General features: G+C 36.2%; 1 protein-coding gene across 1 annotated transcript in view; it reads right to left on the bottom strand.

The window, feature by feature from the left end:
* Positions 1-4,106: 4,106 nt before the first annotated feature.
* MIPEP (mitochondrial intermediate peptidase) overlaps positions 4,107-12,896 on the bottom strand; it is a 134,601-nt gene continuing 125,811 nt past the window's right edge. Inside the window, exon 21 of the mRNA XM_012723165.1 lies at positions 4,107-4,773. Within this exon, the coding sequence (XP_012578619.1) occupies positions 4,617-4,773 (157 nt within the window). The 3' untranslated portion in view covers positions 4,107-4,616. The remainder of the gene's footprint in view (positions 4,774-12,896) is intronic.

Here is a 12,896-nt window from a genome sequence, read left to right on the forward strand (position 1 = left end):
TCCATAAAAATATTCATAAGTAAGTTTATATAAGTAAGCTGAATTGAAATTTTTGGGGAAGGTGGTAGTAAACCATAAGAAAGAAGTTACCTAATGGCAAATGCTGTGTACTAATGTGTTTACTCCCATCATAAGGAAAAAAATACAGTAATTGCTGCTTTTCTTTATCAAGTGGCTACTGTCAATAAACTCTGTACATTCTTAGCTCTTTAGAGATTTCCTTTGCTTTTACCCTCGATTAAACTTACTTATTCTTCTAGAAATTTATTAATTTGTTTAATAAACAAAATACTATTATTATACATCTTTGCTAACACTGTGATCATATAGAGATCGTCCCTTACATGTGGTCACCGTAGCTCTCCTAGCACCAAGCACCGCAGCCACGAACCTTTCCCTCTCTCCGCCAAGCCCCATTCTGCCTGATCCTCATACCTCCCCCTTCCCCCTTCCTCTCTCGGATGCCTCAGATAAGGTCAGTTTTGAAGGACTGGTTTTATAGTTTGTCTTTGTTTGACCCTTTGTTTGGTTTCTCTATACTATACAGGCAATTGAAGCCATCTGTATTTATCTTTCTCTTTCTGGCTTATTTCAGTTAGCATAATCCCTTCCAGCTCCATCCATGTTTCAGAAAATGGCATGAGTTTATCTATTTTGATTACTGACTAGTATTCTATTGTGTATACAAACTGCATCATCTTGATCTACTCATCTGCTTTGGGGCATATATCTTAGCTATTGTAAATACTTCTGTGATAGCACACAGGAGTGCAAGCTCCTTTCAAACTGGGATTTATTTTGTTCTTGGGGGAGATATCTAGAAGTGGAATTGTCTTTAACAATTTTAAAAGAAGGGTACAAAGCAGAGATGTTTCCTAAACTCTCCAAGAGTGTCATTTTGCATATTTTAACCTCTCAAACCTTTTTTTTTTTTCATTATCCTTTAGCTTTTACTGGCGATGAACAATTGCATTCTGTGAGTATTACGATTTTTATTCTTGTATATGTAAGTCTGTATTTCAGTTTACTTTTACCAGTTATTTCCCAGAATCCCCTTACAAAAGGGGTTGCTATATTCAAATGTGTTTGGGAAATATTAGGTTGCATAAGAATGCTTAGTGTTTTGTGATTATAGGGTTGTCTATGCATAGTGAACCTTCAAAGCTTACTTAGGGTTTCCTCAGAGGTATCTAAAAACTAATATGGCGGCCATTTGGGGTTCATGAAACACTAAAAGTTCTGGGGTGTGTTTGGAAGTCCAATTTGGGCTGTACTGGCTTATAATTTTAATTGACCTTTATGCTGTCAAATATGGCAGGTCATATGTAGATGAGAGTGTTTTTTCACAGCTTTGGTGTTACCTGCAATAAGGATGTTCTGTCTTTCTTTACATACAACTTGATTTTTTAAAATCATGGTACAGGCCCTCCCTGGTGGCACAATGGGTTAGGACGCAGCACTGTAAGCTAGCTGTAGCAGCTTCAGTACGAGTTCGATCCCCGGCCCTGGAGGTGTCCCACATGGCACGGTAGACCTCTCCTGACCTGCCTGCTGCTCCCCTTAGCAGTGTACTTTATCAATCTGCCTGTTCTGCTCCCTACTCTGTCTCTGGTGAAGACTCTCACCATCCCTGCACCTCTGACTTGTACCCCAGTTCTGTATACATAAATAAATAAATCTTAAAAAAATATTTTTTAAAAATCATGGTACAATATATAAAACAAAAATTTAGTTTTAAACATTTTTAAATGTACGCTTTAGTGGTACTGAGTACATTAACTTGGTGGACAACTATCAAAGGTTCCCTTTGAACTCGCACACTCTTTCTCCTTTTCATCTCAAAACAGTTGCCTTAAATACCCTGACTAGTAGGTATTTACATAGCACCTAGTAATCACTGTTTTGAGCCCTGAGAGCTCACAGCACAGGAGGACACAATTTATTGTTGTTGTTTTCCTTTCAGTTGTTCTGGCTATATTAGCTCAGGAACCTCATGACCTCAAGGTGATTCTCCTTTCTCCTGCCTTGTTAATTAGCTCCCACCACCTTAAAAAATTTTTTTTGTCCTTGCAGTGACATCACATTATAATATTGTGTAAACTTCAGGTGTACATTTAATTATAAATCAACATTTTTACACATTATATCAATTCACTGATACATATTTCTTTCTTCACCATTTATTAACACTTTTTACCAATTTAGCCACACCCTCTTCCCTTCTGGTAAACACTATAGTCTAACATTTTTTTTTGTTTTATTTCATTCATTTTCTTTATGCGCCATATATGAATTGAAATCATATGCATTTGTCTTTCTGTATTTGTCTTATTTCACTAAGCATAAAACCTTCTAGGCCCATTTATGTTGTTGCAAGTGGCATGATTTCATCTTGTAGAATTCTATTGCATTGTGTATAAATAGCAAAATACCACATTGATTGATAGTACAACCATCTATCAATCAATGATACTTTAGGCTGTTTCCAAGTTTTGATTATTAAAAATAAGGCTGCATTGAACATGGGGATGCATTAATCTCTTAAAATTAGTATTTTCGTATTTTCCAGGTAAAACTGAGAATTAGGATAGTTGGCTGCTATGGAATTTCTATTTTTCCACTTTTAATTTTTTGGTAAGTTCCCACACTACTTTCCATAATGGCTTCACCAGCCTACCCTCCTACCAATAAGTTTCTCTTCCCTGCCATATCCTCTCCAACACTTTTTTTTCCTTGTCTTTTGGAAGACAGCCATTCTCACCGTGTGAGGTGAAATCCCTTTGTTGTTTTGATTTGTATTTTCCTAATAATAGGAAATGATAACCTGCACTATGAGATGTTTCTCAACTTTTTTTCTCAATAATTTGCTCTTTTCTTCTCTGATAAGGTTTTAAATCATTATACTTACTGTGTTTCAGTTTCTTTGCTTTTCTTTCTTCTTTTTAGCTTGTCCTATTGTGTTTTAATTTCTGCTTGTTCTCTTTATGGTTTTCATTATCATAAACACTGAATTTTTTTTCACATCTCATTAAGAATGCCTGAGAGGTTTTCTACATGTACTTCAGTTACTTTAAATAGTAATTTTCAAAGCTACAATCTTCAAGGTGATCTTCCTTTTGCCTGAAGAATGTTTGTACAGAGGCTCCCTGCAGATTTACTTTGTTGCTTACTCACCTTCAACTGAAAAGAGAGTAATAAAGAAACAGAGGTTTGTCATGGTCAATACACCTAGGAGCAAGTTCAAGTACCTTTGCAGATTTACCTATAACTGGCTATTAGATTGGTGTCTATTTCTCCAAGTCCATTTCCCAGGATACACTTAGCACTTCTGTAGTTCAAGTTCACCAAATAAAACTTTTCCTTACATTGGCTCATATACTGTGAATAAACAGGAAGGAACATGGAAGCAGCTAGCTTCCTCCCTGGGACAGTAGTATCTAGGTTTGTTTCTATTGCCAGCTTCACCCAAGCATCACTTTTCCTTCCCCCACTTTGTTTTAGGTACAGAGGAAACCCCACTTCCTGCCAAGGTAGTCTCTGGTTTGCAGCTTCCAAGAGCTCATAGACTGAGCAATTCAAATGGGGAAGAGCTGGAAGAAGGACAGATGATGGCACTGTGGCTTGTGCAAGTGCCATGTTGGCAGCAGGCCAGTGACTCACTTTAGATTTTTCAGCATGGCAGGAGGTGGGCAAAGAAGGGGCTTCCCCTTTGCATCCTGGAGAAGCTAGCTCAGTTGGGTGGGATATTGGGAGGGCCACTGACATTTCTTCATCTGGTTTCATCTGTTTCTGAGCTTGTAGAAAGTATGCCAGACTCTGTGAACAAGTTTGACATGTGTCTGCTTTGGGGATTTTTAATCTTACTGTTTTTTGCATCATCATTGGTCATTTAGTAAAAAGCAGGTAGAGACCCAGCCACTGTCATTTTAAACTAAAGTCTATAATTACATTTTTTACTTTGATAATGGGAAAACCCAGTGAATAATTTCTTTCCTATTAACACACTATGATGCAGTGTGTGATAACAGAAAGCAGATGCACTCAGGATAAAAACAAGACATGATTTGAATCCAAGCTTCCTCATCCATCAGTTGCTGGATCTTGGCACATCATTTATTAATTATACTTGTATTTAATTACAGGTACTTTGGATACTGTATTTGGTTTAGTGGTCACTGTAAATGACTACTCCAAGTGCATTTTTAAAGCCTAGTCAAGTGGCCTTAAGAATAGTAATCATTCAAAAGAATTGTATGTGTAATCTTTGTGAAGAATGTATGACAGTAAAGTGTTTGGGCTTATTCTTAAGTCTCTAATTTAGCCAAGTAAATATCAATGGAATGGGGGAGAAGTTTAACAAGAGAGTGGTTGGACTAAGGAAATGCCCACACCTGAAACTGCATTGCTGTGGTGTTTTCTAAGGAATTTCCATATGCTCCAAAACTGCTGAACAGGCTAAAAGCCAGCATAATTAAAACAAATTATTTATTCCAAGTTCCTTAGTTTAAGGTTGTCCAGAAGTGAATGCTGAAGTTAGAAACGAGTCTCACAGCTGCAGCATTTATAGTAAAGGTAATATTGACATGATCTTGATTGAAAAATTCAAGGCATTTCCGTCATTCAGAATCCATGAGAAAAGTTTCAAAGTCCAGATCCAAGTCACCAACAAGGGCATCTACAAAGTCATCGACAGAAGGACTCTTCTGAAGCATGCCTGCAAATAAAGAAAAGATCAGCCATCCACTGAAGACTACCACAAGGGGGAAAAGATACATTCAAATCTACACTGTAGGTGAATATTGTGGCTTTCTGAAATAAGAGCTTGATTCTATAATCTGAATATGAGGTATCCCAAAAAATCATGGATAGTGTGTGAGCCCTCACTCTGAAGCTATTCATAGTTTTAATCTTTTTTTTTTCTTTTCCTTTTTCTTTTTAACTATCTAGTGAATACTTACCATACAGACTTAGGCTCAAATGTTTTTCAAAGTTTTTTTTTTTTTTTTTTTTGGTAAATGTCACTCCATACTTGGAGTGATGTATAAACACTGAGATTTTTACTTTTCCTTGACAGAGCTGATTCATAAGTTATTATGTTTAATTTTTGTTAAGTTCTATACACATTAACATGAATCAAGTGTTAATTATACTATAGAAATTTTATATCGGAGTCAAGTTATTGGCTTTCCTCAAGATTTTACTGTATTGGAGAACTTCTAGTTCTACAACTTAATAATTGTATGGTATGAAAGTCATTTAAATGTCTAGTACTCATATTTCCTTATCTAGCATGGAAGTTCGTTATAAAGATGAAATGAAATATAATGAGGAACCATACCTTAACATTTCAATAAAAAGCTGACTTTTTCTCCATTCTTCACTCCCAAAAAGCCAAAGACAAAGATTTAAGTCATCACCTTGTTGCCCAATCTATATTCTTGGCAGCTAATCCTAATTCAAGGGTTGAATAGGGTACGATACACTGACATTTAATATGCTGGACAGATACCATAAAAGCAGACACTGAAAGATTGCCTGAGTCCTCTATTATCCTCTAAATCTTTAATGCAACTCAAATAACATGTATTGAGTATTTGCTGTGTGTAACAGATCAGACTGGTTCATAAATATCAAAGACAAAGAGACGGAATCACAGACAACAAAAAAGGATACTATCACAAAAGAAAACTATGTGGAACTGGATATCCAGATGGGGAAAAACTAACCTTGACTCATACCCCATGTCATACATAACCATTAATTTGAGATGGACACAGAACTAAGTATAAAGCTGAAATTATGAATTGTCTGGATGAAAACACGGAATATTTTTGTGATTTGATCTAGGCAAAGATTTCTTATGGCAGAGAAAGCAATAACCAGAAAAGAAAAAAAAAACCCATCATATATTAGATTTTATCAAAGTAAAAATATTCTTTAAAAGAAACCTTTAAGGAAGCAAATGAATACAGAATAGGAAAAATACCCACACAACATATACATTTCATATAGGAGTGATATATAATATAAATAAAATACTTCTTTTATTCATCAAAAAATGTTTAAATATTTAGAAAGAAATTATTTGAGCAAATCTGAAGGACAAATACTGTCTGATTTCATTCAGGTGAAATGTGCAAAAAGCAAACAAAAACAAATTCTTAGTTTCTGACAACAAAATGGTGGTTACTAGAGGGGAGGGAGATGGGAAGAACAAGTATGGGGATAAACTGGTCCTGGACTTTCATTTTTGGGGAGAGTTTTGATTACTTCTTCTATTTCCTTGCTTGTAATTGGTCTGTTTAGCTGTTCTATTTCTTCTTTATCTAGCTTTGGGTGGTTGTAGAGTTGTAGAAATTTATCCATTTCTGTTAAATTGTCCAATTTGTTTGCATATAGTTGCTCATAGTATTCTCTGATTATTCTTTTGATTTCTGCTGGGTCTGTTGTTATTTCTCCTCTTTTGTTAGTGATTCTGTTTATTTGTGCTTTCTCTTGTTTTTTCTTTGTGAGTCTGGCTAGTGGCCTGTCTATCTTGTTTATTTTTTCAAAGAACCAACTTTTGGTTTCATTGATTTTTTGGACTGCTTTCCTGACTTCCATTTCATTTATTTCTGATTTGACTTTTATTATTTCTTGTCTACTGCTGGCTTTGGGGTTATTTTGTTGTTCTTTTTCCAATTTTTTAAGGTGGGACATTAGGTTATTTCTTTCAGCTATTTCTTGTTTCTTTATGTGAGCTTGTATTGCTATATATTTTCCTCTTATAACTGCTTTTAATGTGTCCCATATGTTTTGGAAACTTGTGTCGTCATTGTCATTCTTCTCCAAGTATTTTCTAATTTCATCTTTGATCTCCTCATTGATCCAATGGTCTTCCAGTAGTGTGGGTTTTAGTCTCCATGTGGTAGATGGGTTTCTTGCCTTCTTCATATGGTTTATTTCTAGTTTGATTCCTTCGTGGTCGGAGAATATAGTTGGTATGATTTCGATCTTAGTGTATCTATTGATGTTTATCTTGTGACCCAGTAAGTGGTCAATCCTAGAGAATGATCCATGTGGATTTGAGAAAAATGTGTACTCAGATTTTTTGGGGTGCAGTATTCTATAGAAGTCCACTAGTCCCATGTTGTCCAGGTCCTTGTTCAGAGCTTTAGTGTCTTTACTTATTTTTTGTCAGTCTTTTACTTTTTTAGCCAAATTAATTTTTTTTGAAGATTTATTTATTCATACAGAACTGGGGTACAGGCCAGAGATGTGGGGTGTGAGAGGATTTACCGAGACAGAGTGGGGAGCAGAACAGGCAGATTGACGAAGTACACTGCTGAGGGGAGCAGTGGGAGGGTCAGGAGAGGTCTGCCTCGCCATGTGGATCTCCTTGGGGGCAGGCGGGAATTGAACTCATGTGGAAGTGGCTTTAGTTTCTTAGTGCAGTGCTTTAACCCTCTGCGCCACCAGGGAGGGCCAGCCAAATTAATTTAGAGGCATTTTAATCTTTTTTGATGAATGCGTATGTGGGGTTTCTCTCTTTTCTTTTGGGTAGTTCATTGTTAGTATATAGAAGTACAACATATTTTTGAATATTGATGTAGCATCTTGTAACTGTACTGTATTTATTATTTTTAATAAATTTTTATGGACTTTAGGGTTTCTATAAATAAAATCATGTTGTCTATAAGTAGCAAATAAAGTCCCATCTCAATATTTATTTTAAGATAGGTCTAGTGGTGGTAAATTACTTCAGCTTTTTGTTTCTCTGGGAAAGAGTTTCCCTCTTGCATCTAACAGATAGCTTTGCTAGAGTGAATATTCTTGGCTAGAGTTTCTATCTTTCACTAATTTAAATATGTCAATGCACTCTCTCCTGACCTGAGAATTTCAGCTGAGAAATATGATGATAGCCTAAGGAGGGTACTTTTGTTTGTTTTTGTCTTTTTTTTTCTTCTTCTTCATAGTGTCTTTAAAAAGTCTCTATCACTGATGTTTGATGGCTTTATTTTCTCTTCCAAAAGGTCTGCACTGGTTTCATTGCTTTCTAATGTATTCTTCACCTCATTTATTTAGTTGTCCAGTTCTAGAAGATATTCTCTCTCTCTCCCTCTTTTTTTAAAATAGTCTTTCAATCTCTTTGGGAAAGTTGCTACTATTAATGGTTTTCTGAAGCTGCAGGTTTACCTGCTGCAGACAGGATTGTAGACACCATTTTCACTTTTACCCTGATTCCTACATGTGTTCTAATCAACACAAATATACTGCTGTGTGGTCATTTCAGGTATCCTGGTGTGTTCAGTAGAAGAGCCTTTCTTGAGTTATAGATGTCTTACTAGTTGTATATTGAAGGGGAGAGACAAAAAGAAAGTTTGATATCATCAGAAAAATGTTGTTATATCCACATTTTTCTTTATCAGTAAAATCTCTACTGATGAAATAGTCTCTGTTCTGGTGCAGCTGTGTCATTAATGACTGAATTTTTGATAACTGCTAAGTAGCACATTTAATATATCTTTTAGATCTAGATTACTAATTACATCGATGCAATCTAATTAACAATCATTTTATTCATTTCCTATTTGCAAGGTTTCTTAGTGCAGAGAATCATTTCAGGGAAAACATTTAAACATGGCTTCCGATCCCATGGTTAGTCTATTACACCATTTTCGTCCTTTTAATACTTGCATGACTGGTCATTTATAATTAAATAACTAGAATTATTAGGTGATGAAAACCATTTATTTAAGTCAACCTGCTCAGGAAAGAACTGCCTTCCTGTTGCTTTGAAGTGGTTCATTTCAACCTAACAAACTGCCAATATAAATTTGACCTTGCTCTGTCCTTGGCAGACAGACCTAACAAGCACACATTCTTGTCCAATTTCCCATCTTCAATCATTTTTGCATCTCAGGTAATGGTAAATGGGGCAACAAGGGAAAAATATACACACTCCTGGTAATTAAAATGTGAGAGTGAAATGGTTTGGCAATTTTGATGTTACTTGTTTGTTAAAGATGAAGGTTCCAAAAAAGGAGAAAAATCAAGAGCTGAAGGGATAAAAATAGTTACTAGGGCAAGAAGTCTCTTAAAATAGTGTTATGGTATCCTTGCTTTAATTAGATTTAAAAGTTCTGCAAGTGTCAGCATGAACTAATCTCTACATAGAGAATTCAAAGAAAATCCAATGTTTTCAGGCAGTTCCACAAATGAGAAAAAAAGTGAAGTTAGTTTATGTGTGTATAGTCAAGACTCTAAGAACTTTTTTGTTGTTGTTGTTTTGTTTTGTTTTTTCAAAAGAGCTGACAAATCTCTGTCTTCATGTCTTAATCTTAAGGGGAATTACACTTGCAATTTCTAGGTGCCTCTGGGAACAAGGATGCAAGTGTTAAATGGATCGACTTTACAAACTCCATAGTTGAAACCTGTTTCACTGTGGAAATCACCCCAATTAGAAAGGAAGAGGACTGGTTTTGCCAAAAGAACTGAAACAAAGAAATGAAACTTTACAACGAAAAAGAGAAAAGTGTCCAAAAAATGGTAGGAAAAAAAAAACTGCACAAGGACAAATTAGTTCTTAAAATGGAAAATAGGTAGTTGAGCTTCATCCATTCCTCTTACTCAGAGGAACAGAGAAAACATAATGAGTAGTTAAAGAATGATGATTTATTTTGCTCCTCATTTTACCTGAGAGGCAAATGGGCTAATAAAAGTTGGTACAAGCCAGAACATTTTTGTCTCGACTGCTAGCATGTTTCATAACCTTGAAGTACTAGGGCAATTATTCTAGCCCTGACTAAAATAAACCATAATGTCAAAAGGACAGGACTGAATGAGAAATGGTACAAATTTCTATACTGTACTATGTGCCATTCACTCTTGTGACTGTTGACACAGAGCTAGAAGTAAAGTGAGGATAAAGATGCCAGGCATAAGGACCTGACCCAGCTGGTCTACAAAAGGGTTATCAGAAAGACTGCCATCAACACACAAACATAATCATGGCAGCTATCTATTGAGCATTTACTGGGTGCCAGGCATTGCATTAATTATATTACTTATCTGATCTTTAAAAACACATCAGTGAAAAACCTATCTTACAATTAAGGAAATGAAGCAAAGATAAGACACATAACTGAAGTTTCTTTGTCGAACCCTAGCTGGCTGATTCCAGAACCTCACTCAATAGTCTTAAAGGCTATGATATATTGCTTTCTGCCTGGGAAATTTTATAAAATGATACAGTTTAAAAAGTTCCATTTTTAAACATCAGCATCCCAAATGTCACAAAACCTAAATAAGTGGTGAAATTCTGGGAGAAAAAAAAAGTAACAGCTTCCTGATGCCACACATTGCTATCCGGAGTTGCCATTAATTGATCCCTTCATTAACTGATGCCTTGATGATGGTAAAAATGTCCACTGCTTTTTTAGGCGATTCTGTTTCTGTACTAGAGAGTACCCTTTATGAGTAGTCATAACCTGTTAATTCCTGGAGTGGAGAAGTGAGCAAACTGGGGCAGTCCCTGCTGCAGGCAGTAGGCGGGGTTTCTTAACATGGTTTTGCACAGCTGTGACTAGGACTCAAGAGACTCTTCCTCTCAGCTCTCACACTTGGCCATGCAGGCTTGCTGCTAGAACTCTCCAGGCATAATACAAGAGAAAAAGCTCCGAAGAGTTTTGTACATAAGAATGTTTTCTGTGTGGTCCTTAATTATCTGTGGTAAATCTCTTGAAAACAAAAGCCCTTACATATCTGAGAAGCGCCTTATATATATTTCTATACTTTCACCAAGAATAAAGCCTGTCACTCCCAGGGTAACTTCAACACATGTACACAACTGCCTGTTAGTAACATATAATACATTATCCAATTGGACCATCATTCATCTATCGCCATACTCTTGGAATGAGCTCTAACCTCTGAATGCCTATTGATATAACTAATACAATTATTTGAAAACATGATAGAGAGCGAGTGGTTGGCAATTTGATCATAGTCCTAACAACCTGGCAAAGATAGGGTCTTGTTGCTAAGACTCCCTTTTCTAAGTGCCTGAGGTGAAACGGTCTATGTACCATTTAATTTTAAAATATAGGGGATTACCAGAGCAATTTTAAAAACTGGAATTGTTTTAAAATTTGGAAAAGTAAACTACTTACATTTCTTCTTTTAGTTCAATTTATATGTTGCTAACACCAACCAGGGATGTTTATTCAAATGAAATTATAAGAGTTTGATCAAAGTTTAATGAAACTAAAAAAGGGAAATGGGGTAACTATAAATAGAATCTTTGTGAAGATTTTTTTCTATAATTCATTCATAGATTTTTTTTCCTTTTAACCACTCCTTCACTAGCGCATTCATTCTATCTGTATATGAGTGCCAGTGTAAGTTTAAGGCACAGGAAAAGATCACATATATATAAAAATCTGTTTTATAGGAACTTATAATCTAGTGCCTCTGAAAGTGTAGTTCCAAGGCCAAAATCAATGGTATCACTTGGGAACCGGCTAGAAATGCATATTCTTGTTCCCCACTCCAGATTCCAAAATCAAAGCTGTAATGAGCCTTCTGGTGATTATAAAACATGCTGGATGGTGAGGACCATTGCTCAGATGGAGCTCAGAAAAACAATTATAGTAGAAAATGAGATAAAATTTCTTTCTTTTGGTAAGTATAACTTGAAAAATCTTGTGCAAGAAGATGTGTTGGTTTATTATTTAACTAAACTGGAAAAAACATGCTTCTCAAGTGGAATAGGATAGTTGAACCAAAGGTAGGATTTGCTTGGGACACTGTTTAAAGTTATGACCAACAAGCCCCCAAAAAGCTGGTGGCACAGCCTCCTAAAAAAAATCACCTAAAAGAATCAAGAATGGGTTTGTCATGAGAATAGTCTAAAAATCTGGGGTAAGTGGAAGTGGTCAGAAAAGGAACTATGAGAGGGGGCACACACGTGACAATGGACTTCCAGAAGTCTCCCAGATGTGAGGCATATGCAAAGGTCAGCAATAGTATATTTATTTAAAAAAAAAAAAAAGAAGTAAGGTATATTTTGATTTCTAGAAACCCACTGGGAAACAGTGTTTGTAGGTATCAGTTATTGGTTCCTTTGTGAGGAAACCACAGAACACTATCTCAAGAGCTTCTTTCACGTAGCGATTCTACTGTTCTGAGCTTAAGAACTATAATCAGACCTTGGTCAAGTCGAAGCCACAAAGAGCCTAGGAGAAACGCTGTTCCAGTGAAGACAGGATGTCAGTCCAGGCACTGGTGTCCTCTGGGAGTGTCATAAATGCTACAAAAAGAGGGTCTTCCTAGAATAATTCTTCATGAAAATGGTGATGCTTGTTGCATAAGTATGAACTCCCAGCAGACCTGGCACACTCCCCTTTGAATGGTTCTGAAATGGATGCCCCTACCTGGCTGTCATGCTCCATGCAACTTGACAGTAGGCAGGATTGTACCCATGCCTTACTCCACCTATGATGGAAAGTCCTTTTATTCATTTATGAAAAACTGTGTGCCAAGTACCAGCACTCAGACACAAGTGAGACACAATTTCTGTTTTCAAGGAGTTCATTATTTGGGGCAAAGCTATGGAAATACATAATTGTTTTCATAAAAAAAGGTATATATTTACGGGACAGTGAGGGTGCAAAGGAGAGAGTGTCTGATTAAATGCTAGGGCAAGAGACAAAGAATCAAAATGTCATACTGTGAGTGAGAAGCACACACAGCTGGTGATGCTGAAAATTGGAAGCTGGATTACAACCAGGGCTAGAAACAATGGAAACAGGCTGAGATACAAAAGATCTGGTGGATATTGTTTGTTTTTACCACCCAGGACCATTTCCCTTCCAATTAGAGGGCTGATTTTGCTATAGAGTAGAGCTTCTCAACGG

This window comes from Condylura cristata, unplaced genomic scaffold, assembly GCF_000260355.1.
Source record: "Condylura cristata isolate star-nosed mole 26May11 unplaced genomic scaffold, ConCri1.0 scaffold00010, whole genome shotgun sequence".
Classification (NCBI taxonomy): Eukaryota; Metazoa; Chordata; class Mammalia; order Eulipotyphla; family Talpidae; genus Condylura; species Condylura cristata.